The 17,411-nt window shown below is 39.4% G+C and overlaps 2 protein-coding genes across 2 annotated transcripts in view; both read right to left on the bottom strand.

The window, feature by feature from the left end:
* LOC148896870 (uncharacterized) overlaps positions 1–17,411 on the bottom strand; it is a 68,993-nt gene that overhangs the window by 46,860 nt on the left and 4,722 nt on the right. The gene's annotated exons all lie outside the window — the stretch shown is intronic.
* ptdss1a (phosphatidylserine synthase 1a) lies at positions 707–15,853 on the bottom strand. Its single transcript, XM_088999165.1, has 13 exons — positions 15,465–15,853; positions 14,161–14,252; positions 12,815–12,859; positions 12,610–12,734; positions 11,419–11,577; positions 11,198–11,349; positions 10,169–10,310; positions 8,768–8,880; positions 7,226–7,291; positions 6,854–6,953; positions 6,229–6,297; positions 3,852–3,915; positions 707–3,273 (listed from the first exon to the last, which is right to left on the bottom strand). Exons 1-13 carry the CDS (start codon positions 15,647–15,649, stop codon positions 3,179–3,181), a joined length of 1,407 nt encoding a protein of 468 aa, XP_088855291.1. The 5' UTR covers positions 15,650–15,853; the 3' UTR covers positions 707–3,178.

Here is a 17,411-nt window from a genome sequence, read left to right as displayed (position 1 = left end):
AATACTCTAAATCAGTGGTGTCAAATTCATTTTTGGCCGTAGTTATGGTTTCCTCTCGAGGGTCTTTATGAATTTGGGAAAATCATTAGAATGTTTCATCTCCTCCACATATTACAAAGATTAATGAAAAACAAATGAATGAATAACTAGTTTTCAAATCTGAAGTCAAGAATAATGAGTTATTGTGGTTTACATACGACAATTTGAAATTTTGGTTCGGACTTTAACAAGCATCGTGACACTTAAAACGCTTGATTTGCTTTCACGGGCTGAATAAAATGTTGTGGTTGGCCACATTTGACCCCCGTTCCTTGACTTTGACACCTGTGCTCTAAATGTTTCTTTGAAAAAAAAAAACAAGAATAAAACAGATTTAAAAAAAAAAATAGTTAATATAAAACAAACCCGTTTGAAAAACCAAATTAAATAACTTAAGTCAAAAGGATCTAAAAACTGACAATGGATCTAAAATTATCCTAATCCTCGTTGAGTATCAACGGTTCTCTAAACCATATTTTCCTAGACTTTGAGCCAAGGTACATATTTTACATTTGAAAAATACCATGGCACACCACCAAATTGAGTGATAAAATGTATTTACTTTAGAACGTTATGAATCGTTTTCTCAACACCTCGTCAGTATCACCTTCTATCTGTTTGGTTTTCCTCAGATGCAAGTTTCTTGGCAAAGAATGAGTCTGTTAAGAACATGTAAAACATTTTAATGCGGTTCAGTATTATTTCACAGTGATATAGTACGGTACAAGTCATATTCCATGTTCAATGTTTTTTGGCAAATTCCGTATATTAAATATCCAGGAAGGGGGAAAAAAAATCGTACCATAGACAGGAACCTTTGTCTCAAACCATTTGCTGGTCTCAAAAATCTGATTTGTCAGGAATTTTTCATTTGAGGTGCATCACTTAAATATCACTCATCATTCCCAAAAATGGAAGTACGATCGATACATGCGTCAAAGTACAAATGCAATTAAGTGTAAAAGCGCAATCTCCGTTATGGCTGCGTGGAAGATCTGTCTGAAAACGTAACCATAGAAATTGACTCGGATGACCTCTGCTGACACACAAACTTCAGGACAAAATGTGCTCGTTTCCCTGGACAAAACGTCAAGACTCTAATCATGAAATTTAACCTGCCACGAGAATGTTCGTACAAACACGAGTAGGCAAAATTTGGTCAATTACTTCCCAGTGGTGCTATTGCGTAACGTTCACGTACTGCATGAGCCGATGGCACGAAATTCAAATAAATCTTTAAAGAACAAGCATAAAATTAGTCTTCATGCACACAGAGAGAAGTAAAACAATGGGGACATACATACAGGCACAATAGGTGTTTAAAAAAGAGAGTGGGGGTGATGGGATGTGGGTCGGGTGGGGGCATGCTGCAATCATGGTTTGCTGCTTTGATATTGTGTGTAACATTGCAACCATGCAGGTGGAACAAGATTATCAGAAATCCTGTAATCTAGTGAACAATTCAAATATTTGACCTTCATTACAATAGCAGTTAAAAAAAAAAAAAAATAGCAGCTATTAATAGACCAGGTGTAAAAACACAAACAATATCCCTAACATAACAAATGTGCAGTTCTTCAGAGCCAACCTTCTGCAAAGTGCGTTAAACGTGTGCTTTGTTTTGTTCCAGGTCAAAAAAAAATGCTCTTATGATGCCCCGCCTACATTCAAGTTATGGTCACCAACAGTGTCAACGTACATTGGCAAAATGTTTGTAAACAGACAACATATAACGCCTTATTAGGATTTAAAAAAAAAAAAAAGACAATTTCCATGCCCAAAACACAGAGGCTCAATTTTCACGGTAATTTCTACATGGTGGCTTTAAAGGACAACCGACGCCTCCGGACAAGTTGTGTCCATAATTTGTAAAATCACTTCAAATGACTTCTACTGGGCGTATTTTACAAAGATTCCATGGCATATAGCTATATTTAACGTTTTAAGACTCGCGCTGAATATTCAGGAAGTCTTGTTTTCGAGTTAATGACGATGCCTGACGTGATGTCACGTCTGGAACGCCCCTGACCAAGAAAGCGACACACAATGCATTTTGGGTACTTTGTTTGGTCTAAAAACTTCGTGTTGATCCGTGTTGATGGCGAAATTAGAAGGAAAACACATAAGTAATGCGATGGTGAATCGTTGTGTCTTGCACCAAGACTACTATTTGATACTAGTTGACACAAATTCCCAGAAGACAAATCAGCCCATTTCTAACGGAGCATGGGCGGCATTTTGTGCATTTTCCAGGATGCTACATTGGAGTCCAGACGCCTCGAAATAATCCCGAAGTACTTCTTTAATCGATTGCAAACATTTATGCTTTCCTCTTCACAACTATTTGCATCATATTCATAACTGGATGAGTAACAAGAAAGCATCTTCTCCGAATCTGAAGCCATTGTTTTGATTCTCGAGCATGGCAAGACGTCTTGGCGTGACGTCACAAACAAGGGGGCGGGACCTTCTGAAACTCGCCATTTCCACGGTCATTTTGAAGTACAGTAAAGTCTCGTTATATCGATATTCTCGGGAGTCGGAAAAAATATCGATATAACCGGACTATCGATATATCCGATCCTGTGGCATGTAAATTTTCTCCTTGCGTTCATAGAAATAGTATCGTAATAAGCAGTACCATCGATATAACCAATATCGATATAACGAGACTTTAATGTAGTTTTGGGACACTCATTTTTATTGGTGTTTTGGATTTTACTAAAAATATCAGCCTGCGTGTTTTGGGTATTTTAGATGTTATAAAACGTTTTTTTGATGTCAGGAAACAAAAAAGGGGTGTCGGTTGTCCTTTAAATAATCTGGAGTAGTAATAAATGATATAGTACGTCAAGAATCGGTCTGTCTGTCAATGATCAAGTCCAGAGAGCATGCGGCTAAACGTTAAAGTTGGCAGTTATTTATTACATCTTTTTTTTACGAACACACATACCGTGCATTTACACACACACACACCTGTCAACAGTGGTGTTCGAGCTTTTACGAGCACAGCATGTTATGTGGGTGTGCCGCTCGAACAACACTGCACGTACCAGTTGTCTCTACTGAAGGACACTGAGGGCACCCGACTCCTCCGATAAGCTAATGCCCCCCCCATTCGTACCTTTTTTTGTGATCGCTACTGGCTCTCCAAGCCATTAACAGAGTTTAGCTTTCCTGAGCTCTTTCCTCTCAGTCTGATTTTTGGGCAGTCACCTATCACTTCCGTCTCTCCTGAAACACACAAAGTTGTCGCGATAAATGCAAATATTAGATTAAGGTGCAGCGTTTTTCACAAAAATCTAATTTTGAGTATGGCTCCTTCGGTGTATGATTACCTGAACATTTGTGTGACCGTTCTATGACATTTCGCCAAACATTTGCACCGAGCAGATTTTAAATGAATGGCATTACCGTATTTTCCGTGTATAATGCAAACCGGACTATAAGGCGCAATGAATGGTGTATTTTCAACCTTTTTCCATATACATATAATGTTCTCGGGAGTTGGAAAAAATATCGATATAACCGGACTATCGATATGTCCGATCCTGCGGCATGTAAATTTTCTCCTTGCGTTCATAGAAATAGTATCGTAATAAGCAGTACTACCGATATAACCGATATCGATATAACGAGACTTTACTGTATAACGTAAAATGAGCACGAATAGAGATTTTAAGATTTGGGGTATCATTTGTAGTATACTAAATTTACAGTATAAATTATTCACTCTGGGAAGCAGCAGGGCTCCTTCCCAATCCCACTTGAATATTCGTAATGTAACAGTACACAAAAAAAATGAATTGTACCTGTAAACTCTTCTGGCACATCATCAGCAAATTCGTAGTTACTATCCTCGCATTCGGACATGCTCTGCGGGAGAAATATCACATCCGTCTTTCATCTACCGGCCTAGCAAACCTAAAGATCATCTCTACAGCAGTTTAACTGTCACTTTGCAGTATACTTCCATTTTAATCATTCAAATGATATAAAAAAAAATTTTGCCGCGACATTTGGATTGGATTGGATTAGCCTTTAGCAATCTCGCAGTGGAGATAATTTACATTTCACAGCAGCAAAGCTTTATAAGGAAGAGGAAAGGAAGAAGTAGAAAAAAAAATACAGGAATTGCTGGAAAGGCAGGCACTCTCGTAGCGCTATCTTGAAGTCAAAAGAACAAAAAAGTAAATAATATGAGAACACAAAGACACAGTCATTCAATCTTTCAATCAACTTTCTGCACCCTCTTTGTTGTATCAGTTCTATGTGAAAGAGATTATCAAAGCATCCTTTTCACCAGTCGATCAGGGACGTACGTCATGGTGAAATGTGCACGTCTACTACAAACTAAATGTTGAAAGCAAACACGAAGCTGTAGTTTCCATTGATGAAAAAAAATCTTAAATCTCATGTCCCATTTAAATCCGCTTCAATTCCGAGCAGCGACAGTTCCTCATACATCGTTATTTGTGAGTTGACTTTTCTACCCTCATTATTCACGGATAACAATCGACACGTCCAACACCTTCAAAGAAGTACAGATGACGGCTGAAGAAAACTTTTCATCGAAGGTCCTCCATACTTTTCATGGAAGGCATGCGCAATAACGTACACATTTGGGGTGACATCCCAACAAGCTGTGGTGCTACTGACATGTCCTGCTGTGTTTACAAAGATTATGTCAGCTGTCTGAAAAATAAATTAAAATGGGTGATCAGCGCAGTTTTGGGTGAAAATGCACTGCACTATGTATGGAATCGAATCCAAACATTGCAAAGGCAAATCAATTGAGGTAGATGATGTTCAGTAACACTGCTGGCTATGTTAACTCAACATATAGACAATGCACAAATGAAGAAAATTCCAAACAGTTGACAGCAGATAGTAAAGGCTCCTCTATTTCGCTTTTACATAGAAAAGCACAAGATGGGTAATAGTCCACAGCGATTTGCACATTTTGGCCGCACAATCACTGGATACTATTATGAGCATGAAGAATTCTACCTGTTCTCGTACCTTTATTCACAGGAACCCCACACAATGCATTGTATCTTTTTTTAAACCAAAGAGAAGATGTGAACTCAGGATGAAAAGGAAATAATTTCCAAGCATGAACGCATTCATCGAAATATTTGCTGCTGTAAATGATCGGGCCCCTCCTCAATTCAACAGGGGATTAATGAAATGGGCCTGATCTACAAAAAGTGCTGATGTCATTTTTATGGAATACAGTGATACCTCAGCTTACGAACATAATTTGTGAGCAAAAGGTTTGTCTGACAAACATTTATTTCTCATAAAAAATGAGAATAATCCATTTCCAGGTCCCCATAAAACAATTTTCTACTAAATAAGCCTTAAAAATACACAAACTATACCTTACATTATGTATAATCAATGTGCTATTCGATTGTAATTAAAGAAATAAACTGTACCATATAATAAAGTTGTTTTATTTACCTTTGTGATGGTCGTTGATGTAGTTGCTTCTTGATGATATCCGAGTGAAGTTGCCGTGCTTTCTTGGCGATAATACCGTCACACACTGTTCCCTGCTAGCTGATCTTCGTTATTTCAAATCAACAGAAGTTTTTTAACCACTTCTATTGCCTGAGACCGTTGCTTAAACAACACAGAAACACCCTCAGCTACACGTAGCAATGGTTGACTTAGCATACTGGTACTGGGATGCAAAGTCACACAAATGCACACCTTGTTCGTGTTTTTCGAGGACCTTCTTCTGCTCGACCGTAATTTTCTTTTGTGTCCTCTTCGGCTTAACACTAGCCTGTGGTGGGGTCTTTTTCTGTCCCAAAAAAGCAAAAGTACTCCACTCGATAACAAACCACGTCTGCACTGAGTGCAGTCAAAGAAAGTGGGTGTGGAAAACTAGTCCACCAGCCACCGTGCCGTTGTTTGGCCGTGTGGTTTGGGTTCTTCCGCCAAAAACTAATCCGCCAACCATTGTGGTGCTCCGTGTGCTTCCCAAAAACTAGTTCGTATGCCAAGATTATATTCTCGCAAATTTTTGTGAGGGGAAAAGTCCGTAAACTAAAGCGTTCATAAGCTGAGGTATCACTGAATAATCAATATCATGGATTTTTATATATCGGTATGTTTTTCAACTTCTCGTTAGGACCATACAGACGCACAAACCAAAATTAATTAATTAATCAACATTACCTTTTCTCTCGGACCGTAGTTCTCTGCGCACGACACCATTCCGAACAAACAAAGGAATGTAATGAAGGCCTAAAACAGAAAAGCAAGAACAAACGTCATTTTATTACCAAAGAATAAAAAGGAATTACAGTAAAGTCTCGTTATATCGATATCGGTTGTATCGATAGTACTGCTTATTACGATACTATTTCTATGAACGCAAGGAGAAAATTTACATGCCGCAGGATCGGATATATCGATAGGCCGGTTATATCGATATTTTTTCCAACTCCCGAGAATATCGTTATAACGAGACTTTACTGTATTATGTCAAAGTACATTCGAGTAATATGGGGAATATCCTTTCACTCCCACCCCAACCCCATCCCTCTTCAATTGCTGCTGTGGACTGCAAATTTCCCCATTGCGGGACGAATAAAGGTATTCTGAATGGTGAGTTAGTGCTTTGATGTGCTGGCGTGACATCATTTTTTGACTCAATAAGAGTGAACAGTGGTTACTGAACTACTCTGTTCTATTTATAATCATACTACATTTTATTTTCAAGCGTTTGATGTTCCAAACAGAACACAGATGTATTGCTTTCGTCTGGAATCGTTTCACTGCAAAAGAGTGTGAATCTTACCAAGCACAGCAGCCAGAGAATAACATAGAGGATCTGGGTTTTGGAGAACAGGTCCTGTCCGAATTTGATGCAAGCTAGCGCCTCAAGAAACGCTATGGCCCTGGACAATGTGAAAGGAACAATCAAAGACAATAAGACAAATCTCCAATCGCCTCTAATTGACTTTACTAATAATATTTCACATTTGTTTCAATGTGTGGAAGGTTATTTGTGGCGAGAAGCTCATTTACAATAAAACACAAATTGATTTATATAGTGCTTTAACAATAGCTGAAGCTGTAACAAAGCACCTAACATGGACATCATATACAGGAAATAAAGCAGTCACAAAGATAGTAGAAAGCACCACGGAGTAAAACTAAAATCACTTACCCGAAAACCCAACACTGGGTCCCAACTCTCTTACATTGGGTATCTGTGAGGTAGGCGTAATATTGCCTGTCGCAAACGCAAACAAATTGTCACGTTAGCGTGAGAGGAATTGGATACATGTTAACAGGGGGATCTTACATCCCACTTTTTCTTCATACTCCTTTGTATTCACTGAGTACTCACATAGTATTGATACTTCTTGTACTTTCAATGAACACAATGACAAAAAAAAATTAGAAATGTGACCAAAGACTTTTTCCCCTGATGCTTATGATGATTTGCACAAGTGCCAAGCTGGCATAGTATGTAGAGCACATGTGTCGAAGTCAGGGCGCGAGGGCCAAATCTGGCCCGCCAGATCATTTTATTTGGCCCGTGAAAGCAAATCAAATTTGTGGAATTCCACGATGCCCACTAATGTCCGAATCAAACTTTAAAATTGTCCCATGTAAACCACAATAACGGTAATTCTTTTGTACTTCAAATTTGAAAACCAGTCATTTATTAATTTGTTGTGCGCTTTATATGTAATATGTGGTGGGGATTAAACATTCTAATGGTTTCCCCAAATTCATAACAGGCCCCACGAGGAAACCATAACTACAATGTGGCCCTTGATGGAGTGAACTACTTTTTTTCCCGTCTTTTGCTTTAAAGGACAACCGACGCCTCCGGTCAAGTTGTAAGTGTAGTTGAAGTGATTTGTAAAATCACTTCAAATGACTTTTACTGAGCGTATTTTACAAAGATTCCACGGCATATCGCTATATTTTACATTTTAAGACTTGCCTGACATGAAGAAAGCGACACACAATGCATTTAGGGTACTTTGTTTGCTCTGAAAACGTCGTGTTGATACGTGTTGATGGCGAAATTAGAAGGAAAAAACATAAATAATTCAATGGTGAATCGTTGTGTGTTGCACCAAGACTACTATTTGATACTAGTTGACAAATCAGCCCATTTCCAACGGAGCTTGGGCGCCATCTTGTGCATTTTCTGGGCGCTAAATTGGAGTCCAGACGCCTTAAAATGAGAGGGAAGGACTTCTTTAATCGATTGCAAACATTTATGCTTTCCTCTTCAGAACTATTTGAATCATATTCATAACTGGATGAGTAACAAGAAAGCATCTTCTCCGAATCTGAAGCCATTGTTTTGATTCTCGAGCAAGGCAAGATGTCCTGGCGTGACGTCACGAACAAGGGGGCGGGACCTTCTGTAACTGGAACTTTCTGAGGCCTTTTTCAAGTAGTTTTAGGACAGTCATTTTTATTGGTGTTTTGCATTTGACTAAAAATATCAGCCTGTTTTGGGTATTTTAGATGCTATAAAAGGTATTTTTTATGTCAGTTAGGTAACAAAAAATGGTGTCGTTTGTCCTTTGTCGATTGTTGGTATCAGCAGCCCTAACTATCCAACAACTCAAAATAAGGCCGAATATGACACTTGGTATCAGTACTTGTCCATCCCGAATGGTTCTGATGTAAATGTTACCCCCCCCCCCCTCCCTTCCTCTCCATAGACAGAAAAGTGTTTCACCTGACTGTTGGCGCTGTGATGACGCCAATGAAAAGGATGCGACACCAGCTGAGGGCGTGGCTTGCCGGAAAGACGAATATGTGCTTGAGGAAAAACGTGTTTAACTCGGTCAACTGGGAAGCAGACAATAAAAGCTATTTAGTAAAATGGCATGTTACAAAGAATGAAATGTATTTTACAGCGACATATGTACCACGGTGGATATTTGAGCATCTGTCGGCACCGTTTATTGACTTTACGCTTACATTCTTGCGGCAACTTTCTTTGATTGTAATTGTTGGCAAAGCATGAGAAAAGAATTTTTGATTGACTGCTAGATAAGAGAACTAGATGCGATGAAATTAGAAGATATCCTGTATTCATCTCACATTGGAGAAACTCCCAATTCATGGTAGAGAAGTTATGAAAGGAAGAAGAAAAATAAAATATAGGAGCTCCTGTAAAGGCAGTCACTTTTACTGCATCATCTTGAAGTCAAAATATATATGACATATGTATTTCATAGGATAAACAATTCAAAAGATTCAAATTATTGTTGTAGTTTGGGATGTGAGGCTCTCTTTTACATTACAAAATGTGACAATAAAACTGAATTAATTTTCATTATTCTTATCCATGATCATTTTTGGTGACGTTAGCCCATTTTCCACAGTTATCTACATACAGTATATTGCTAAGATTTTTCACTTGTTGACAACAAAGCCAAAGGAAATACAAATATATTCAACGCCGTTGAATATATTTGTATATATATTTGTCGCAGCGACAATAATGGCTGAAATAAGCAGAATGTTACAAAAGAGAGTCTCATATATTTGAGCACCACTTTGTCCTAGCTCCTCACATTCCCATACAAACATAATGAGAATGAAGTCTCGCTGCGGTGCTATTCTCACCTTTTGACCATCAGACTGTGTGAGTGAACCAGTTCAACTGTCGGCCCGCTCGGCCGAGCGCCATCGCTTCCTCCCTGATCCTTTCTTCAAGACTGGTAATTACTATTTGGAATCTCCTGAGAGGTGAGAGCTATGCGGCCAAGTAGCATGACGATATTGCTTCATTGAGTGGGCCGTATAAAAGGGAACGCGCAGCATGTTGCCATGGCAGACAAACGCGAAAGAGAAGCCAGCTTGGGTGGTTATGCAAAGCGACGCCACTCAAAATCGTAGCCTCCTTTATTAATTGCACCCGAGTAATCCAGTCTGGCTTTGCTTCTTTACGGGATTAGCTGTTAATGCGTAGACAGCAGCACACCCATAAATTAAATGGATCCAAGCAAAGCCGGTTTTAAATTTCGTCCACGGAGGCGACAATTAGATTAGCCCCAATTCAGTACAACAAACACACAGTATGATCTCCGGCTAGCCGCCGTTGAGACGGCGAGAAGGCCCCTTGACCCACCTGCCAGATGATCATGAATAGATAGACACCCATCACACGCTGCAGGGAAGACTTCGGATCCAGCCAGCGCACGTACGTCCAACTCGCCGGCGTGAACTGTAAAACGGCTCGCTTGATCTTCCCTGTCGTAGTGTGGATGTCCCTGGTGGGGGGAAACAAGGAAAGGATGACAAGGATTTTTAATAAGCGTTGAGGAATTAAATTATTAGGCCCAACAGACCAATGTCAATTTCCATTCATAACATTGGGAAATGTTATGAGTTATGAAGTCATGTTATCTTTGCATTTTAACTCATTCACTGCTAGATGATGTGCAAAAATGTGTCCACTCCAGTGCCAGGGCTTTTGTCATTTTCACTCAAATTGCAGGACCCACACAATATTGAGTTCTACGACTACATAGACATTCAATTCAACGTAGGAAACCATAAACTCTCTTCTCTCATCAGAAAAAATAGTTACTTCCTAAGTTATATGGGTCTGGAGTTATCTTAGCTTGAAATGGGGGCGACTGTACAAAATGCAATACAATACATACATATTACAATACAATACAATACATCCTAATTTATACAATGCTTTCACAACAGCTGCGGCTGTTAAAAAAAGCGCTTCACGTAATAGTCAACACAAAGCAAAATAATAAACACAATAGGAACATAAAAACATGGACAGTTGTGCAATTTTAACGACTCTCCCCATATACTCTATGTTTGAGTACAAGACATACACTATTACATGAAGTATTTCTAGAAGAAAAGAGGATGATTTATATAGCTCTTTAACAACAGCTGAAGTTGTAACAAATGCTGCCGCCTCGTGGAAGGGAAAAAAATTGCCAGATGTCTGACTGGAGCTTTATCGGAACCCCACCAAGAAAATCCCAAACCCAAACAAATTCAGGAATGGCGCTCATTGTGATATATTTCAATTCCAGAATCATTTCGGGAATGGCAGTGAATGAGTTATAGAAGGAAACTGAATACAAACATTTGGAAAATAACACAATTGAATTATTTCAGGACATACTTAATACTGGCCCAATGGTAAGTCCTCATTTCCAGAAACCGGCACACCGTCATTCCCAACCAAATGCCGCCACCGTTACACAAGAGGATATCCAGAATCACCTGGTCCCACCAGCACTCGGCAAAATTAGGCAGCAGGTGCATGAAGAAGAGCTAAAGGAACCAAATGGAAGACTCAATTTTACAGAGTCAAAACATACGTTGAAAATGACACTGCAGTACCTCCGTGAGCTCCCAGGTAATACTGATGCTCCAGCAGAGGCCGTAGCTTCGGATCAGGAGGGCCTTCATGCCCCAACCCCAGAAATGGCTGAATGCAAATATATCAAAATGGCTGAGAATTCTCTCCCAGGTGATGACATGGCAGTTGACTGCATACTCCTAAAAAGGGGGAGTAGGAAACACACATTCTCAGCAATTGCTAACACATAATGTAGAACGAAATGAGCTATTCCCGTATGTAAACCCCCCCAAGGTGGAACACAAATAAATCCATGACACCGCTTGATTTAAGTTATTCTAATCTCAAAACACATAAAAAATGAGGTGAAATTAAAATGAATAAAAGCTAAGATTGATCCCTTGCATGTGGTCTGTGATCGTAATGGGCTTCAGTTAATCCTCAACGCAAATGAGGGTACTGTATTTTCCATTGTATATATAAGGCACACCCAAAAATGGTGTCTTTAAACTTTTACATAGATAAGGCGCACCTTCAATGAATGAAAAGTTTTCCAAATAGAAAATATAAATAGATAAAAGTTTTCCAAATAATAATACTCATAACAATACATTTCATTTATAAGCGCCTTTCAAAACTCTCAAGGTCACTTTACAGGCACAGGATACATTTTTCTGTGGGTGACCAGCGGCAGCAACACGCGGCAGCATTCATTACACCCGGAAGTAACTCAAATTGGTCGCAAGCTAGCTGGCTAGCAAATGGATAAAGCTAATAAATAGCTATAATAGATAGCCAGATAGCTAACAGCTAGCCAGCTACACAGCTAACAGCCATCCAGCTAATAGCTAGCTAGCTAGATAGCTAATAGCTAGCCAGTCGGATAGCCAACAAAATAAAAGGCATACAACATCATAAGGCGCTACAGTAGAGCCTGGAGTTACGCATTACTTCTTTTGGGGGGAAAAGAAGTCGGTGGCTGCTGACAGTAATTGCGAGACCTTTTGTGGCTCAATATTACTTCACATATAAGGCGCACCAGTGTATATGGCGCAGTGTCATCTTAAGAAGAAAATCAAGACTTTTGGGCGCACCTTATACACCGGAAAACACGGTAATTGCATTAATCAGAAACGGGACAGCGGTTTGGTTGAACTCCAAACTGTATGAGTTTTGCGGCATTCGACTTTGGAGGTTCCACAGTATCGTCATGAATACCTTACAATCCTCACCATAATGTCTGCCTCTCTCTGGGCATAGCGCAAGTTTGGATCAAGCCAGTACATTAACTGTTTAACCTGCTGCCAGTTCAGGAAGATGATAAAAACCAGGAAGAGGAAGTACAGAACACTCAGACCTGAACAAGAAAGTATTTTAGATTACAAAGGAAATGGTACTGAAAAAAATAAACAATTTCATTCTTTCATCAGTACTTACCAAAGACTATTCTCCATATGGCTGGATGAGGTCTAGTGAATGGACCTGCAGAAAATGAATAAATATTGCAATTGCGCCGAAACTATCTGCATATTTGGTGATTCCCACATTTTTTTCTACCGACAAATCGAGATCTAGATCTGCCTCCAAGTCATTTGTTACATTTACAAATAACAAATCAAGCTAAAGTGCTGAAAATATGAGTAAATCTATGAAGTCGACTGGACACTTTAGCTGATCTTTGAAAAAGTATGGGAAGATTATCTTAAGTACAGTCGTTGCTTTTCTTTAAAGGACAACCAACGTCACTTTTTTGTTTCTTAACTGACATCAGAATTTTTTTTTTATAGCATCTAAAATACCCAAAACACGCAGTATGATATTTTTATTCAAATGCAAAACACCAATAAAAATGACTTAAAGTGTCCAAAATCTGCAAAAAAATTGAGCTGCGAATTGGGCATTTTCAGAAAGTCCCGCCCCCAGTTCGTGACGTCATGCCAAGACGTCTTGCATTGCTGGAGAATCAAAACAATGGCTTTAGATTTGGAGAATATGCTTTCTTGTTACACATCCAGTTATGAATATGATTCAAATCGTTCTGAAGAGGAAAGCATACATGTTTGCAATTGATTAAAGAAGTCCTTCCGTATCATTTTGAGGCATCTGAACTGCAATGTAGCGTCCCAGAAAAGAGGCAGAAAATGGCGACCAAGCTCCCTGTGAAGAATTAATCAGCCCGTTTCCACAGGCTGATAAATTCCATATATGGACCTTGGTCGCCCTCTTCTGGCTCTTTTTGGTGCAACATGACGTTTTCAGACCAAACAAGCACAGCAAAATGCATTGACGTGATGGAAGGACTACTACAACGTGTCCCTTTTTTTCTGGCAGGGGCGTTCCTTCAGTGACGTCACGTATGGACTCGTCACCAACTCAAAAACAAGACTTCCGGAATATTCAGCGCGAGTCTTAAAACGTAAAATATAGCTATATGCGGTGGAATCTTTGTAAAATACGCTCAGTAGAAGTCATTTGAAGCCATTTTACAAATTATGGACACAACTTGTCCGGAGACGACGGTTGTCCTTTTAGATTCGGGGCAATACATATACTATTGTTAATGTAACTGAAGATAGTTATTTCAATTGTACTTTACTTTTAGCTAAAGTTGTGGTTTGGGAGATTTCAGGACTCTGACAGTGCCCATGTCCAACGGCATTATTACAGTCAACAGTACTGTGTACACGTTTTTTGACATAATTGTGCCGAGACATTTTTCAACTATAGAATAAATAAAAGATATTCAACACTGGGAAAAACAAGGTTTGTTATATGAAACTCACCGTTGGGAAATGCCAAAACACTGATAACAAGGAAGAAAGAGATCACCAGAATCAAACCGACCCAAAGATTGCTGTCAGGATTTCCATCATCTCTGTAAATTAAAAAAATATATATATAAGTAAATAAAGCAGTTTGTTCAACCTGTAGTTAAAACAGACAATCTCAAGGAACTGGGATCCGCGGCTCGGAATTGAAGCGGATTTACATGGGACAGGAGATGAGTCAATCTCTTTTTAGTGAATGGACACTAGTTTGTTGTTGCTTTCACACATAGCAAGTAGCAGACGCTTACACATTTTCAGCATGACGTCTTTGGTCCACTAGTGAAAAGGACACTTTGATTCACCCCTATCAGTTCTATAACTGCTTCAAACAACAGTGTATGCAGGAAAAGTAGTTACGATTCCACAATTGTGTTTTATATGTTGTATTTTGCTATTTTACTTCACGATGATATTGCTGCTCTGAATTGGGGATTTCTCCATTGTGAGATTAATGTTTTCTGAATTTATTATGTCGAGGTTTCTGAAATATTTAGTGTGCACTATCCATTAAGCAAGGATTGCAGGGAAATACATACACGAGGAAGGCGGTGACCTCTATAAGGCAGCTCCTATATTTTGTTCTTCTATTCCTTCCTTGCATAACGCTGCTGCTGTGAATTGGGAATTTCTCCATTGTGAGATTAATAAAGATTTTCTGATCTTATGTTATTATGTATAGTTTTCTGAAGTATTTAGTGTGCTCTGTTGTAATTTTTGGCTTGTACTTAAACATCAAAGAGTATATTGGGAAAGTCAAGATGTCCATGTTATGGTTGTGTTTATTATTTTGCTTTATGTTGACTATGATGTGAAGAGCTTTGTTGCAGCTGTTCTGAAAATGCGAAATATCTTAAAAGATGTATTGTATTGTACTATTCATTAAGCAAGGATCACTGGGGAATAAATACATACACGAGTAAGGCAGTGACTTCAACAATTAAAAATATCAGTTTTATTATACCAAAAAAGTATATGCAGGTACACACACAAAACACAAACGCGATGTAGCGGTGCCGCCGTTGAGCGGGGGAACACTCCATTATTTTAGATGTTTGTTGCAAATTGAAACACTATCTTTTCATTTCTGTAAAAAAAACGTTTGTGGTTTTCAAATCTCCATCCTGTTACCTGTCATCCCAACGAAATGTACTGAGAGAGAACATGAAGTGCGAGCGGTGTCCGTGACTCAATCACAGCATCAGTCACCGTTAGCCACCTGCTAGCTTCTCAAGCTAATCCCACCCCCCAAGCATGCTTACCTCACGAAGGCGAAATACATCAGACAGAGCACCGTGCAAGTGAGCAACGTGATGGTATGCGGCCGGTAGAAGAACTCTATCGTTATGTCCTCGACCTGCTGCTCGTTTATCATTCGGAAATGCATCCTGTAATTCACGTCATCCTTGCTTAGGGTATGAGACCCTCCGCTATACTTTGACGCCATGGCGGAGCAGCGGTAGGCTCCTAGCCCCCCTCGCCCAAACGGCAGCGGGGGGCGCTTATTCGGCCATACGAGGGCAAACGTAATGGGATGAATAAAGACACATCACAATTGAATTAGATAGCGTACGAGTAGGAAGTACGACGTCGTAGAAAGGAAACGGTGAAGCGAAAACGAAAACAGTCAGCTGGTGTTGAGTTTTGATTGGCGTAAATGGAGCAGGGAGTGTCCCTGTTAATCGGCGGAGTTCATTCGTTGTTCTCCATCACGTGCTGGAATGTTTGGTTTGAATCTGATTAGACGACACATAGAAATATTATAAATTACTTTTTATTATTATAGAGTGAAAAAAACGTAAAGTAACATTTGAACGTCGAAGGAAGTTTCCTTTTTTTCTGCAAGGGAAATCGCCTTGATGCTTCTGTGTTCGTCTCCCTCTAGTGGTTGTTTATTGCTCTGCATGATAAAATAAGTAGGTCGAAATGTGATCCGCGAGCCACCTGCGGCCCGATCCGTTGAGCAGTACGGCCCACCTGCATTTACATTATCAACAATCCTTTAAAGGACAACCAACGTCACTTTTTTGTTTTTTAATTGACATCAGAAAAACGTTTTATAGCATCTAAAATACCCGAAACACGCAGTATGATATTTTTAGTCAAGTGCAAAACACCAATAAAAATGACTTAAAATGTCCAAAATCTGCAAAAAAATTGAGCTTTGAATTGGGCATTTTCAGAAAGTCCCGCCACCAGTTCGTGAAGTCACGCCAAGATGTCTAGCATTGCTAGTGAATCAAAAAAAATGCTTCAGATTCGGAGAATATGCTTTCTTGTTACACATCCATTTATGAATATGATTCAAATAGTTCTGAAGAGGAAAGCATACATGCTTGCAATCGATTAAATAATTTATTTGTGCTATTTTTAGGCAACATGGGGGGGGGGCATCTCTCACCCCAAAAAAAAGAGGCACAAAATGGCGACCTCCTGTGGCCACCTCCGTTTCCACAGGCTGATAAATTCCTTATATGGCGCTTGGACGCCCTCTTCTGGCCTTCTGGCGGCCCAGAACAAACAAGTACAGCAAAATACATTGACGTGATGGAAGGACCGCTAGAATGCGTCTTTTTTACGGTCAGGGGCGGTCCTTTAGTGACGTCACGTATGGACTCGTCACCAACTCAAAAACAAGACTTCCTGAATATTCAGCGCGAGTCTTGAAATGTAAAATATAGCTATATGCGGTGGAATCTTATTAAAATATGCTCAGTAGAAGTCATTTGAAGCCATTTTACAAATTATGGACATAACTTGCCCGGAGACGTCGGTTGTCCTTTAAAACTAAAGTTTAGTATGTGTTGCATAAATTGGGTCTTTTTCCCAAGTGGTCGTTAAAATGTTTTCACTCCTTTTGGTTTTATATATCTAATTAGAAAATAGTCGTTTCAAAAATTATATAATGGAAGGAAATGCTGGAATTTATAAGACCCGTCAATATCATACCTTTCATTGTAGTTCTGAATTATGAGACTTACGTATGTAAACCTAACGTATTTTCCGGTGTATAAGGTATACCCAAAAGCCTTAATTTTCTTCAAAATATGACCTGTGCCTTATATGCCGGCGCACCTTATATGTTAAGTGATATTGCGCTAGAACAGGTTTCGCAACTACTGTCAGCAGCCAGCGACTCCATTTCCCCATGTAGAAGTAGTGCGTAATCCCTCCCCCCCCCCCTCAGCCTTTACTGCAGCACCTCATAA

The sequence above is a fragment of the Hippocampus bargibanti genome, linkage group LG06 (assembly GCF_051943395.1).
Source record: "Hippocampus bargibanti isolate YZ-2025 linkage group LG06, ASM5194339v1, whole genome shotgun sequence".
Classification (NCBI taxonomy): Eukaryota; Metazoa; Chordata; class Actinopteri; order Syngnathiformes; family Syngnathidae; genus Hippocampus; species Hippocampus bargibanti.
This window is presented reverse-complemented; position numbering and strand designations above follow the sequence as displayed.